Genomic DNA, 15,373 nt, shown 5'->3' on the forward strand with positions numbered 1-15,373 from the left:
TCGTCTTTTCTCCTGATGGCGAACAAAACACTATTTTCACCCTGCTCCAGACATAGCCTAAAGCTGTCCACATGGTGGTGTAAGGGATTATGACTCTGACCTGGATAACTCAGGCAGAAAACCTGCTGTTACTGGCCATGGGTGGGGGAGAAAATGAAACACGAACAGAATGGTGGCTTCAGCCACGCCACTCCCTACTTTAAAATCTCCTAGGCGCTTACAGAGCAGGCAGGGTCCAAATGCCAAGCTTGGCCGACCAAAGCCCTTGGCAACAACCTTCTCCAACTCCTCTCTGGCCACTCCCTCTTCTACATTCTGGCCACCCCGAACTGTCCTGCCTGCCCCAGACACCAGGCCCTTCATGCTGTCTGGCCAGTGCTCCATGTAGCCTTCCCAAACTCCCACACTTCTATCCATCCTTTGAGTCTTGCTTCGAAGTCTTCTATGAAGCCTTCTGACTCTCCCAGAAAGAGGGCTGCTCTTCCTCTGGGCTCCCAAGCAATACAGTGTTCAACCATTACTAGAGTCTTTCCCATGAGCCCACCGTATCTGTGGTCATTGTGTCCCCTTTTGCCTCTGTACAGTTAAGACACAGGACTTCACCTCAGCATCTCTATACCGCGTGAGGCACAGCACAAATCAGTGCCCAATAAATGTGTCCAACAAACAAACGTACTATCAGCTGTCCAGCTCTGTTCCACTTCAGATGGGCAGGGTGGCTGCAATATGTATCACCTTCTCCCTCATCTGCATGTAATTCACTCTGATCTGGGTTCAAGGTGAAGGGAAGCAATCCTGTCCGTATGATGGTGCCGCAACTGAGAGGATGGTGCTAAAAATAGGCCTGCCTCTCTCTACTGTTGGTGGGTCCCGGAGTAAGAGTACATATGAAGGCCCACATATCATATGTCACATTTAAAAAGTAGAAATCAAGGTAACAAACTGTTACATAGAATGTGTTCTATCCCCCTACCTTGAAAGATACCTTAATACAACCTGAAAGGCCAGGTTTGGAATTTAGAATTCTCTGACCCCTTGTTCACACATGGAATGTGGACACTCAGGGAGAGTTGGCCCTGAATCCCTGCTCGCCCCCAGTGCCATGCCACATTTAGAAGGGCTTCAGGCACACCCACGCAGACACCATAAAGCTGAATTCCATCTGATCCCTCCGGGCCCCTGTGTCCCTTGTCAGCCCTTGGGCCCATGAGAACGCACGCTGTCCGTGGTCAACACAGTCTTCCCTCGGGCAGATGGACCTGGGGAAGAGGCCCACACAGGACTTGAAAGCAGGCTCAAGACCACTGGAGCAGGTAACTGAAAGGTCAGGACCCGGAGTGTGGTCTAGAAGGAGGAGGTGCAGGCTCTAGATGGGCCACCCCTTGGCTCTACAGGTCTGCCCCACGAAAAGGAGCACATCCAGAGGACAGCCAAAGCGTGGCCCTCTCAGCCTGAGTCCCCTCTTGTACACAGCTAGGGGCAGTCAAGGGGACCACCACCCGTTTCTAAGTTATTTTGGAGCCATGAGATTCTGGTGCTGACCGTTCTTCCTTGCCAGCCAAGCCAACTGGTAAGGTGGTACTTCAGGGAAAACCAGAACTGCCTTCCAACTGGGCCTCAAAAAACACCAGAAACAATAAACATCATACACTTCCACACACTTACGGGCAGGCTATCGGTGACAAGTGCGTGAGTCACAGCGTTTCTTCTTCAGGATCTTACCCATCCCCCGCCCAGGAGCACTGATTCATCAAAGTTTGTTTTCAATACTATTATTTTTAGTCAACTAAACAATTTTAAAAATGACGGTAGAGAAAGGGGTGGCGGGGGGGGGAGGCAGAACCACCTAAGAATATGAATTGTTTCTCTTTCAATAGCCTGCCAAGCCCTAAATCAACAAGTAGCATGGTTTGTGCTCTTGGTGTGCATAGGCTGATAGTAGATTCTGTTCCTACATAAACCAAGATTCTCCAAATGGAGAGCTCTGAGAACAAAAGGGTCGGGGGAGTGTCCCTTACTGGGATCGATTGATGCATTAGTCAAATTTCCCCCTTGAAAGGGAAAATGGGTGTTTACTGAGCACCTACTATGCGCTGTGAGCTACAGATAACAGCCAAGTGCTTGATGTATCTTATCTCCTTTGGATTGATTTATATGAATTAGGTGGTCCCATTTCCATTTTACAGATGAGGAAACTGGGGCTCAGTAAATTGAAGCAAGTGTACCCAAGCTTGCCACATAGCTGGTAACTGGTAAACTCGAACCAAGGTCTGTCAGACTCCAGAGTCCTCTGCTCCTTCTTCATTATTGTGCTCTTCCTGTCCACCAGCCCCTGCCCCCTGCTCCTCGGGTGATATTTTAAGAATCTAAGTAGAGATAAATGGCAACACACAAAATTTAAAGGGTAGCAGAACAAACTAATTCACCCTGCCCTTCCATGCAGAGAAATAAGGCTCACCTTGAGTCCGAATACAACAAGGGTAAGAGAAAATATACAATGGGGGAGATTTGAAGCAAAAGGAAAAACCCATTTCCACCATCAGCGCTAGCTTTCAGCCACTTGTAACTACTCAAAAAGTCCTTTCTGGATCCATTACTCCACATTTGGGCTTAGCCCAGAGGTGATTTTTTAAGGAAAAAATGCCTTTTGGCATTTTTGAGCTGTGACAGTGTAAAAACAGACCTTTAAAAAACACACACCCAAAAAGCATTACTATTTTCAAAAGTCCAGTCGAAGAGAAAAAAATGGTGACACCTCAGAGCTACAACTTGGCTTGGCAGTTTGTGATGCAACACTTAGCAGCAAAAGTAACCAGATTTGTGACTCCGTAGGTTTCAAAAGCAAACCCTTACACAGTGTTTCTTAAACAATACTGTCATCCTAAACCCCCAGCAAAGTATTCAGGAGAAAAACTTGCCAGATGTAAGTAGGGAGAGAGCCATGTGATACAAAAAAGTACTATTTCGGGAGAAACTCACTTTTCATTTCCTAGCTGGGGTTTAAACTAGTAACCTTCACGCTGCCTAACAAAAGGCACATGCTTATGCAATCAAGTATAGCCTTTCTTTATATAGATGCTTGAAAATAAATAAAGGAAGCTTTCTGGGTAAACTCTGACATATGAGCAAACATTTTCCACAGGTATCCTTTATAATGCCTACCTCTTACATTTAACCATTTTTAGGCATTTGTGGTCATTAGTTTAAGTAAACTTCCTGCTCTGAGAATAGCCAAAAATAACAACAAAAGAAGAAAAACTGCTCACTGCATCTCAAGACACACAGCCTCCACATCTTTATCCTAGTGTTCAGTTATTTTTAAACTCCTTTGTAGTTAAATTTCACTGATTTTGACTCATAAGGTAAGGGAGAGGCGGGGAGGAGAGGGGAAAATAACTAAAAAGCTAAATTATAGTTTTATTACTTTCATTTATATAAATGAATTGGCACCAGACTGATAGGGTCTTAGGACATTAACAATTAAGAAAGATCTGCAATTCATGGATCAGCTGGGTTTGTGAAAATGGCAGCTTCTAAAACGCTTGCATGAAAACTAGGGTTAGGCCTCCAATAGAGATTACCTAGCCTATTTTCTAGTTGAGAACACCTGAGGCCCAGAGATATAAAGTGACTTGCCCCAGCTCACACAGCTAATAAGAAACAGAGCTAAGTCTAGAAACTATCTAGGTCTGCTGACTCTTGCCTCCAAAATGACCCCAAAGGCCTTGTTTATAGCGAATATTTTTTGACAGCATTTATGGGGAGAAAAAGCCCGCTAAACAAAATTTAGCCTAGTCTGGAATTAGCCAACCTCTTAATTAATAGCCTTCTACTGTGTTTTCATTTTAAACTGAGTCTGTCAAAACATTCTACAGCAGTGTGCCACTGTGGCAGGCTGCTGTTTACAGCGGAGGTCTCGGATAATCAACAGCAGATAGTTTGACTTGTGCTATAGATTTGTTATTTCTAAAACTGTTAATTAAGTCAAAACAAAGAGTAATGTTACACACACACACACACACACACACACACACACACCACCACCACCACCACCACCACCACCACCACCACCACCACCACCACCACCACCACCACCACCACCACCACCACCACCACCCCCCCCTCGTCAATAAACTGCTGAGCTTGGGGGATTTGGATCTCTGGCATCAAGAAAACAGTATTTACAAATTAACTAGAGTGAACACATACACCATTATTACAATTCCACAGAACTTGCGTTGGCAGCCAGTAAACTAGAAGCTACAGGACAGAGACAGTGGCTGCCTTGCTCACAATTTGTCCCTGCCACCCAGCCCAGGGTTTGGCATCTGCTGGGTGTACTGAAAAGAAAGCATAAAAATGAAGCAAATTCTCCTGGTATCTTTGTTCTAAAACTGGGAATGGAGTAAAATTAGAAACCAAACTTCTGCAGAATGGGTTAATAGAGCAGTTTTGACTGTTTCCAGGAATCTTTGTGCCTGAAGATGGGATGATTGAAGGCTCACGGCCCCGGGAACCTGTCAGCGGTCAATAGATGATTCCTGGCCCTCTTCAGTCCCATCCAACAGTGCACCAGTCATTCTGGCCTCTTCAAAAGACAAGAAACCCTCCTGATGCCCTGCATGCTCAGCAGGCTGCCTTCATGAGCAGCCTTTCTGGGTAGTTCTCTTCCTAACCAATACTATCAGATGTGGATCTGGGGAAGAGGGCCAGTTGATTTTTTTTTTTAATAGGTCAATATATCAAAGGAGACAAGGACAAATGTTAATTAGGACTATTCATGAGTCTGGGTAGACTGAGAAAGCTGCATTCCATCTTAGAGAACATAATTGTACTTACAGGAAGCTGGGGGAGAGGTGGATAAGGAAGGTGGGTGAATAAGGTAATGAGAATAAAGTCTGATTTCAATTTTGAAAGCAAGCGCTGTTTGATCCTATTTATTTCATAAAGAAGTACATACAAAATAATGGCTGTATCGTGCATCAAATGGCATCGAAATCTCCTAATAAATTAATGAGTGAAAATTAATGGTCGCTCAGTCCATTAAATCGTGTTAATTTTATTTCCTTTATAATAACATGGCAATTACAAGTTTACATGATTAAACCAATATTTATTTTTCAAAAACTCACTTTAATTAGATTCCTGCTAGGATAAGCTTGAGACAAGTTCTCTCAGTTTCATCAACTTTTTACATTTCTCATCAGAACTAAATGACTACTATATTCATTAACTTTTTCCTATTATTAGAATTATCATTCAAAACTTTACGTCCTTGCAAATACTTTTAAAAATATATTAAAAGCTCTAATGTCCATACAGAAACTCAGACTTAAAAGATTTGTTTTCAGCAAGTGTTAAGCAAAGAAATGAAAGAATAGGTCACACCGAAATTCTAAAATGCTAAGCACCCACAATCATCTCCAAGTTGTCCACTTTTTATCGACACACACTGTTATATTCTGAGCTAATATAACTAAAGTTGCTGTTCCCACGGAGGAAACCTGAATTTCAGGTTTGCAATACTAACTTACTTTTTACTTCAAAGAGAGAACACTTGACAGTGGAGTAAAATACTGCACAGAGGTCACTAGCCCTTTGGTACAAGCCATGAAGTAACATGTTCATAGCAGTGCTGAGTTTAGTAAAAGGCAGAAGATAAAGATGTCACTGCCTCATTCTTACATGCAACTATCACCATGTACCCAAAAGTTCGCACGATCATACTGCAGTCCAGAAACTTCCTTCGGATAATAACTCCTGTCCTCCTTTTGGTTTTCCACCTCACATTGATCCTTTCCTCCTCTCCTCACCTCCTCCCACAGAATTAATGGTCTGTCCGCCATGTTCCTGGGCATTCTATACATTCCTTGGCTGCAGCTCATGCCCTATATTTTTGTGCAAGTCTGTTGTCCACTCTAGACAAGGAGATCCTTGGGAACAGGTGCCCTACCTTGCTTATCATAGTAGGCATTTAATAAATGACTAGATAATTTAGTAATGGATGAATAATATGTACAGAGGCCTAAACGTTAACACTTACAGCTGTCAAATTCTCTGGTTTACCAAAACTTCTACAAGCACCTGATTTTATAGGTACAGACCTGAAGGCTCTGAGACATTCAGTGAACTCTTAAATCCATCCAGGTATTAAAATGGCAAGATCCAGAACCTGAATTCTGTGCTTTCTTTCTGGAGAAAACAGATGGCTGTCATTATTTCGTTTTCAAACAGTGATTTCTACGGTATTTAAAAAAAAATCATCATAGTCCCCTCCCCCATCCCAAAATACCACTCCATACTAGAGTTTTTATTTCTTTTGATGGCTGAGAATATGAAAGGACACTCAGATGATGCCCTATTAATGTTTCCCTTACTGAAGTAAAAGCTCCTCACAGGCAGGGGTCATCTCAAATTTACCTCTGCATCCTCCCCTATTGCCTGGAATACTGACTCAGACATGGAAGAGCCAATAAGTAACAATGAATCGACAAACCCCAACTCTGTAACATATAGTTAAGAACTGGGAGGAAGAGGCTGCCGGCAAAGGCATTGGCCTAAACATTTGACTCCTGGGTGCAGTAGCAAGTTCCAAGGTTCCAAATGTCAAGGGAATAATCAAGTGGCCCCTGGGTTCAGCCATGGCTCTGCACCAGCCCCACAGTCAGCTACCCCTTGACCTGCAGGCCCCTCCTCTTCCCAGCCCCTATGCGCAACTCCTTTAATCAAGGTTAACAAGCAGCCCTGGCAATTGGTCCCCAGAAGGCTGAGAAAGGAGTGTTAAAGATGAGGATCATTTTCCTTTCTCCCTAGGGTGAGAATAGCCTGGCAAAGACCAGGCAGGTAACAGGAGGAGGCTGTGCTAAAACAAGAGAAGCACAAAAAAGAGATAGGGTGTATGAGAAAATTCTCCCATTTCCCCCTGAACTTGCTGCTTTGACACAAGAAAGCCCAATTTCCCTTCCAAACACATCAGACCATAACCTTGATCCAGCTCCCGACAACTGGGCAAAGGAATAGATCCCACTGCCCAGTCCATCAGAACAGCCATGTGTGAGTGGACATAACATGCACACACCTTCTCCGTTCCTCTGTGGCAAATGCTATGACTCCAATCTTATAAACTGGCCAGAAAGATACCTGCTCCTTTACTCAAGTATTCAGGCAGGTGAGGAGAGAGATACTGTTACACAACAGTCTAAGTTCTGCCCATCCTGCCAGACCTCAGTGTATCCTGACAGCCCCTGTGTCAGTGTATTTAAATCAAGCTCTCACCACTTCCTTGGCACAGGTCCCTTTTACATTCTTGATATCAGTTAGCCTGTATCACTCCAGCTCTCCTGATCACTGAGACAGGTTAGAGCTGGTGTAACTGAGAAGCAAGCATGCAGTCTGGAAGGCCCTAGTATACAGCTATAATTGCCAAATGTTACTGTTGAGGCTCATGATTACATATTAGCCAAAACACGCTTGTCAAAATCTCCTTAGGCTGAGGAGTCCTTAAACCCCAACATCCAGATCTCGGCAGAGTATTTTTAAGCACCCAGTGCCCCACCCCACCACGCAGTAGGATAACTCATAAAAGGCAGTGTGGAGAGAACAGACAATTTGTGGAGAGCAACACAAACAATCTATGGGGCTTAACAGACACATTGATATCACTAGCGTGAGGCCAGCTAGCCACCTCCCCAAGACGTGGCCTTTAGTTTTCTGCCCACGACCAAAACAGCAGCAGCTGTTGCCAAGGGAGACAAGGTGACCCAGAGGCGTGGGCACAAAATCCACGGATGGAAATCCATTTTGTCTGGATCCGCCCAAGCAACTGGGTATCCCTAACGGAGAAAAGATGAAAAAAGAAGAAAAGATGAAAAAAGCCTTAGCAGTAGGTCCTTGCCGGGCAGACAGACGACGCCCCCAGTCCCAACAGGATCATAAGAAGGCCAGGGGGCGACGTAGCTTGAACTCTCAGAAACATCCAAAGCGTTCATATGCCTCAAGCTGCAGAGAACTATGGAAGAGGAAAAGCAGGCCAAAGCTATGTTCTCCCAGAGGGCAAACTTTTACCAAGGCAGGGGGAAAGCAAGGCTTCTCCTCCAGGCTGTCAGCAGCCCACACACTGAACAGTAGCAAACTTCTAACAAAGATCCACACTGCCCTCCATCCCCTGGCTCCACTCCAGTTAATAGTCCTTTAGCATTCAGCAAAGAATGTATTCAGAACCTTCAGAGTAAACAGCAGCGTGGTGTAGGAAAAGGAGCACCCTGGGTCAGAATCCCACGTCCATGATAGCAAGATTTTTCACCGCCCTCCTCCAAAGTTTTCTCAACTTTAAAAATGAGATAAATCTTAAGCCTAACAGCCTTATCTGTTTTCTGGGAGTTTCTTTCTTGATTTCATAAAACCCTGTGAAAGTGCTCTGTAAACTCTAAAACACTTTACACAGCCGATCGTTTTATCATTGATACCTTTTTTTTTTTTTTCTGTTTCAAGGCATAAAGCACTTGTCCTCAATATACCTGGGCAGGTGAGATGGCAGGTTTTGCAAACCCCTCCCCAGGCGGGAAAAGTAAGACACTCATTAGTACACCCATCCACCCCCACCAAAGGAATAAGAATAATTAAGAACCAGAGCTGGGGCCAGAACCCAGGGCTCACTGACCATCACATCACACCACCTCCTCTGAAGTCAGTTCTGGCTCTGGATCACACACCCAGAGCGCACTTCCCAGACAGCGCACCGCCTTCCCTCCCCCTTTATTGACTGGATCCACCCAGTTAAAAAAAAATTATGATTTTTTAAGTCAGCGCTCCCACCATATGTGGCATTTATTTCCAGAGGAGGCCTGCGCTGGGTTCCCAGGGACAGATGTTGCTTTGTGCCTGCCTGACACGGCTGGCAGCCCTTGTACAGCTGCCCCAAAGCAGGTGGCCAAGGATGGAGTCCACTCCTGGCCCAGGAGCAAAGATGACAATCTCCGTGGGGCTCAAGCCCTGAGGATACTCTACTTATTCCTCTGCAGCCTGAGACCCCAGGGACATTCCACGCGCACACACACACACACTCCCTTGGTGCAGAGTCAGACTTTAGAGGGGGCTGAGAGGGAGAGACAGGAGGCCAAGGTGCCTCCATGCCCCAATTTTCAGCCAAACGCAGCTAAGAGAAGGCCCTGGGAGTGGAGAGAAGTCACTGACCCCTTCTATCAGCCATCTGTGAGCTCGTCCCTGACCTAGCTAGCACGATGTGTGGAGGATAAAGGAGGTCCAGACAGATGGCAAAGCGCTTTGGGAAGGAGGGCTCTGCAGGAATGCAAGGGCCGCTGCGAGGCCCACTTTGGGGTGCGTTTTGTTATCTCACGGGCTCTGAGCCCTCTCTGCTCTTCATCAACTCGCAATCTCAAACTGAAAGGAGGGCACACAACGATCGGAGGAGAAGACCCTACTCTCTGCCACTTGTCTCTCATTTGAAAGTCAGAGCATTGCACTGCAACCAAAGTGAGTGTGTGCGGAGGGGGCGGGAGACTGGCACAACCGAATCTAAAAATACTCGATAAAAATGCTAATCCCGAAGGCAAAGAGAGAACGAAGAAGGAATCTGTCAATCACGAGGCTCCCGCTCCTCACCCACAGCCCCAGCTGTACGGACTGCATTCCTGTTGAGGAAAGACGTGGGGGACAGGGCTGAAGAAAAGAAAGGGAGAGACACCACCACCTCCACGAGCGCGGGCCGCGGGGGCGGGAGGCGGCGGCGGAGGAGGGGCTCCGGCCCGCTGAGCTGAACAAAGCGGGCCTCAACTTTGAGCCTGCAGCTCCCCGGAGTGGGGGTGGCCAATTCCAGCAGCACCCCTCTTTCCCGGAGGTGAAAAGCGAATATGAGGTCTGGAAGTGAGACTGCCGCGTGGAAGCCCCAGACTCTGAATCTACAAATCCAATGAAGGTTTTGTTTGGGGTCCCCTTTCTGCCCGCGCTCCCACCCAACCACCCCATTCCTCCCCTCCGCGCGCGTGTACACACACACACACACACACACACACACACACACACACACACTATCCCTCGGGCTCCAACCCCACCCGGCCGGCCCTGCCGCGCCAGGGGGCTGGGCCAGAAAGCCGCCGGGGTCGCTCCGGCCCCCACCTTGGGATAGTGATGCACTTGGTGTTGACATTCTGCGTGGTGATGGCCTTCTCCAGCTCATCCAGCTGCCCCGTCTTCTTGAGCTTCTTGACCAAACTCTTGACCGCCTTCTCGCACCACTTCTCCTCCTGCCCGTTCTGCTCGCCCTTCTTCCAGCCCAGCAGGCGCTTCACGATCGGAGGAGTAAAGGGCAGGATGGACGACATGGCTAGGAAGGGCGCGCGGGCGGCGAGGGGGCGCCCCCGGCGGGGCTGGGCACGGCAGGACGCCGGGGGCGCAGAGGGGAGCTGGGCCGGGGCCGCCCAAACTTCGCCTCAACTCTCCGCGAACTTGCCCGTGCTCCGGGCCGGGCCGCGGCGCTGCAGCCTGCGGAGCTCCCACGGCGTAGAGAAGGGCGGCGGGGAAGGCGGCCGGGCGGGCGATAACGGCGCCGGGTCGGGCAGGCCCCGAACGCGGGGCGGAGGTGGCGGCCGCGAGCCTCGGAGTGGCAGAAGAAAGTTTGGGTTTCCGCACGGGGTGGCTGTTTGGGTGCCGCCTCCAGGAAGGAAAGTCCAGCCCCCACCCAAACTTCGCTCGCCTCGATCGCTGTGATGCGCAGATCCCTCCGCCTCGGCAGCCTCGCCTCTCCGCTGCCCTCCGCCTTCCCGGCTCGCTCGCTCGCTCGCTGGGCCGGCCCGGGCCGTGCGCCGCGCTCCCGCTCCCGCCCGCTCCCAGTCTGTGTTTCATGCAAATCCGCGTGCAGCCTCCTTTCCAAGCGCTGTCACCGCCCCCTTGCCGCCGGGGCTCCCCGCCTCCTCCCCCGCGCCCCGCCGCCTCCTCCCCCGGGCGCCCTGCCCGCCCCCCGCCTCCGGGAGGGCGCCGGGCCTCCCCCGCCCGGCGCGGAGCACGCCCACGTGGGCGACCGGGGACCGCGGCGGCCCTGACTGGAGCGCGCAGGACCCCGCGCGGCCCCGACCTCAGCCCGGCGGGCGCCTGGAGGAAGTCGTGGGAAAGGAGCGGCGAGAGGGGCCCCCAGGCGCGGAACCCACACTCAGGAAGCTCCCTTGGAGTTGCGGACCCGAGAGGGTTAGATTCGAAGCGAATAAGCGCCGTCCGGCCAAAGGCTGGCGGTGGCACCGTTGGGTGGACCCGGGTCCGAGAGGGGGCTCACGGAAGCCTGAGGCCCAGGAAGTTGGGGCGCACACTTGGACGTGCGCGCGCTGATCGGGGTCAGGGGCCTTGGCCCGCAACGGCGACCTGGGGGCTGCTTTTATTCTCATCGTTGAGATCACACCGGCTGAAAGACCCGAGACTGTGTGTGGAGGGAGTTGGAAGGGGGGAGTAGTGAGCTTTAAAAAGTGTTGATTTGGGGACCTCAGTGACTCCCTGGATAATAGCTGGAGCTAGGGCTCCCTTGTGAATCAAGTGCCCGGTGAAAAATGGGTCTCAAAGACATCTCGAGTTCATAAAGGAATGAATGGGGGAGCCGTAGAATTTATCTTTGGGAGGAAAAAACATTATAGGATGTTTAGAATCTTATGATACAGAAAGATCCGAAATTCAACTCCCAATAAATAGGAGAGAGACTTTTGTTTCCAAAGCTATGAACTCTCAAAAAGTAGGGCAAAAGGGGAGTACTAAGGTAATTTATGTATTCAGTTAGCCTTCGTGGGAAGCAAAGAAACACCAGCGTATTGGGCGGTTCTGGAGCTTTTCTCCCCACCAGCAGAATTCAAGGGCATCTGCTCACAAAGTCCTCAACTGCTTTCAGGAGTTAGTTACCCCAGGCCCCTAGGGCCTTTCTCCTGCTGCCCCTCCCCTACCAGGCGGGCAGCCTGGTGTCTTAGGTCTTTGTTTGTTTTTAACAGCAGGAAAACCCTGTGGTGAGAAAGAAGTTATCTGCAAACCTTCAAGCGTGAGGAGTTACAAAGCCCTGTGAGGTAGGGCCGAATCCACACAGTCCGCCCAGAAGCTGCAGGGGTTCCTGCCTTGTCGGAAAGAATGGCCTCCCACAAGCTTGTCAGCTGCTGCTGTTTAGCACTGGCGCTTGGCCCTCCCCTCCTTCTAAGTCGCGACCTGCATGGACCTTAAAAGAGAATCCCTGAACCCCAACTGGGGCTTAAGGACCTGGTTCCCTTTCCTGGCTGGTCCTCTGGCTAAACCGTAGCCACTATAAGCCATAGGTTTCACTCCCTTCTTCCCAACCCTCATGGAAAAGCAAAGGAAGGCGATCAACAGATCAATGGCTTTCTTCATTCCAGGTAACCCAAGTGCTGTCCTCTGATTTAATCCTCACAGTGGCCCCTCAGGTAGATGTCTCTATGCCTCCCAATTACAGAGAGATTACAATACTCACTCGAGAGTCCAAGCCGCAGAGCTGGGATCTGAATCCAGTGCTCTGTGAGGCCTCAGTCTGCATTCTTGCCTTCTTGCCGCTGCACTCAGCCTTATAGTTGTGGAAGGCAAAGATGACATCATTGACAGAGCTCTTTGCATGCTATTGTGACACTACGAGAAATGTTTGCTCACCTGTAAAATGGGGCTAGAAATTACTCTCCTCTACCCTCCCACGGTAGTTGTGGGAATCTAACGTGAAAAGCTTTGCAAACAATCAAATGTTGTACAAGAGGAGAACCATACTTTGGGGCTACTGCTAAGGCCTTGAAGAGAGGTGTGGATGAGAGAGCTCAGTTCAGTTAGACACACTCATTTCTGAGACCGCTGAAATGAAAAATGAACTTGCCAAACCTCAACGAGCTCACGGCCTAGAGAAGCATGAAGGGGTGGGAGGTGTGTGCCTGGGAGAAAGGGGCCCTTGTAGTCATCATCTCCCAGGAAAACATTAATTTTAACCTGAATCAAATCAAGCAGGTACAACTGTTGAGAGGAGGTCAGATAAAATAAAAGGACCTTCAAAATTAATCAGTGACTGACCTGGCTTTCAATCCTGGCTTTCTCCCTCCCTTCACCCCACTGAGCATCTGTTCTCTCAGCTGTAAAAATGAGGGAAATGGTTCTTATGTGTGCAGAGTGGTGAATCTAGAAAGAGCATTAAAATTGTTCTCCAAGGAAAGCCCTCATTTTACACAGGCAGAAGTGATGCCTGGTGAAGGGAGGCAATTTGCATTGTGAAGGAAAAGAGCCTAAGAGAGATCTTTGGGTTAAATATACTGAAAGGACTTGTCATGTACCTAACCCTCTAAAGCCATGACACTGGAAGGGCACCTCCGTCAGTCCTCTCACTGTCCTGAGGAGAGGAAATAACTAGTCAGCAACTAGTAAGTGTAACTACACATGCGTTCCTGAACTTCTTTCACATGGTAGCATCCGTGTGATAGGGACAACTGTCCATGCAAAACAACAGTGCTGGACCCACAAGTGCCATTGCTGAGCTAGTTCTTTCTCCTCTGGCCTCAGTTTCTCCATGGGAAGAGTTGGGGGAATAAGCCTAGTTTCACAAAGCAGGGAGTAGGGCTGAGGAATGGATTCCTCCGGCTGCCAGGAGGCCCCTGCATGCTCCCTTGACTTGGGCGGTGAATGGGTGGGCGGCTCCAGATGGATAGAAACTGTTCTGGCACCTGCTCTCCTGGGGCCCGGGCAGGCAGGCTTTGGCAGAGGTTGTCCTTGGAAGGGAAACATTAGCCCGGTTAATTTTTCATCATGGTAAGTGCAAAGTTCAAGAGAGGTGGGATGAGGCCGAAGGCAGCGACTCTGTTCCACTGGGAATAGTTAGTCCTGTCAGGGAGGAACCGAACAAATGATTTGCCAAAGGGTTTTCATGTGTTTGGAGCAGCTCCCAGGTGGAACACTGGAAGGAAACAAACACCTGACTTCAATTCCGATTATTTTTCCATTAGCTAAAGGGTGTTTCATCAACAAGTGGTGAATCTAGAAAAAGCATTACAGTTGTTCTGTCCTCATTTGACACAAACATAAAGTGACATGTGGTAAAGGGAAATATTTGTAATATGGAGGTAAGTCAGGACCTAGTCAGGACTAGAACACTCATCAGAGTGCCCTCACCTAAGAGAGCGCCCCAGCCTTCAGTTAGGCCTCTTCCTATATCTCTTTGTAGCACCTAACACATGAGCTCTCCCAAGGCACCAGGCAGACCTGAGTTAACTAGCTCTACCACTTCCAGCTGTGTGACTTGTGGCACGTCCCTTAACTCTGTCAGTTTCCTCATCCATATAAGAGGAATAATAACACCTACGTCTTAGGGTTGTTGTCGGGAATCAAATAACCCGTGTAGACAGCTTGCCACAAGCACATAGTACGTTTTCGGTATACATGGATATGGCTGATGCTCACCATGGAGTAGATGCAGAAGCTAGAAGCAATGAGTTCTGTGTACACAAAACAAATAGGCTGATCTTAAAAACAGTTCCAAGTGAAAATAGTAACAGAGAATGAAATAAATAGCATAATACTACTTATGTAAAAATTACATATATACAAAATTACATTTTGAAACGTCGAACAAATAAAAAGAGATGCATTGAACCACTTTACACCCATTAGGATGACTATTACAAAAAGAATAACAAAATAACAAGCAAGGCTGTAGAGAAATTGGAGCTCTTGTGCATTGCTGGTGGGAATGTAAAATGATGTAGCCACTGTGGAAAATGACATGGTGGTTCCCCTAAAAATTAAACATAGAATTACCACTTGATCAGTAATTCTGCTTCTGGGTATATACTCCAAAGCAGCAAAAGCGGGGACTCAAACAGATATTTGTACACCCATGTTCACAGCAGCATTATTCATGATAGTCAAAAGGTGGAAGCAACTGTGTCCATTGATACATGAATGGATAAACAAAACGTGGCATATGCACACAATGGAATATTATTCAGTCTTAAAAAAGAAGGAAGTCCTGTCATATGCTACAACATGGCTGAATCTTGAAGACACTGTGCTAAGTGAAGTAAGCCGGTCACAAAAAGATAAATACTGTATATTTCATTTATGTGAGGTATCTAATATAAATTCATAGAGGCAGAAAATAGGATAGTGGTTGCCAGGGGCTGGGGAAAGGAAGGAATGGGGAGTTAGTGTTTAATGGATAGAGAGTTTTAATTGGGGAAGATAAAAAATTCTGTAGATGGATGGTGCTGATGGTAGCACAGCAATATGAATCTACTTACTGAAACAACTGTATACTTAAAAATGGTTAAAATGGTAAATTTTATGTTGTGTGTGTTTTACCACAACAAAAATATATATACTGAAAAAAAAGACACATTGAACACAATAG

The 15,373-nt window shown here is 47.9% G+C and overlaps 1 protein-coding gene across 1 annotated transcript in view; it reads right to left on the reverse strand.

Moving 5' to 3' along the window:
• Positions 1–10,769, reverse strand: part of SMAD3 (SMAD family member 3) — a 116,498-nt gene extending 105,729 nt beyond the window's left edge. The window contains exon 1 of the mRNA XM_039865226.1: positions 10,135–10,769. Within this exon, the coding sequence (XP_039721160.1) occupies positions 10,135–10,340 (206 nt within the window). The 5' untranslated portion in view covers positions 10,341–10,769. The remainder of the gene's footprint in view (positions 1–10,134) is intronic.
• Between the last annotated feature and the right edge of the window lie 4,604 nt (positions 10,770–15,373).

The sequence above is a fragment of the Pteropus medius genome, unplaced genomic scaffold (genome assembly GCF_902729225.1).
Source record: "Pteropus medius unplaced genomic scaffold, Ma_sr-lr_union100, whole genome shotgun sequence".
Lineage (NCBI taxonomy): Eukaryota > Metazoa > Chordata > Mammalia > Chiroptera > Pteropodidae > Pteropus > Pteropus medius.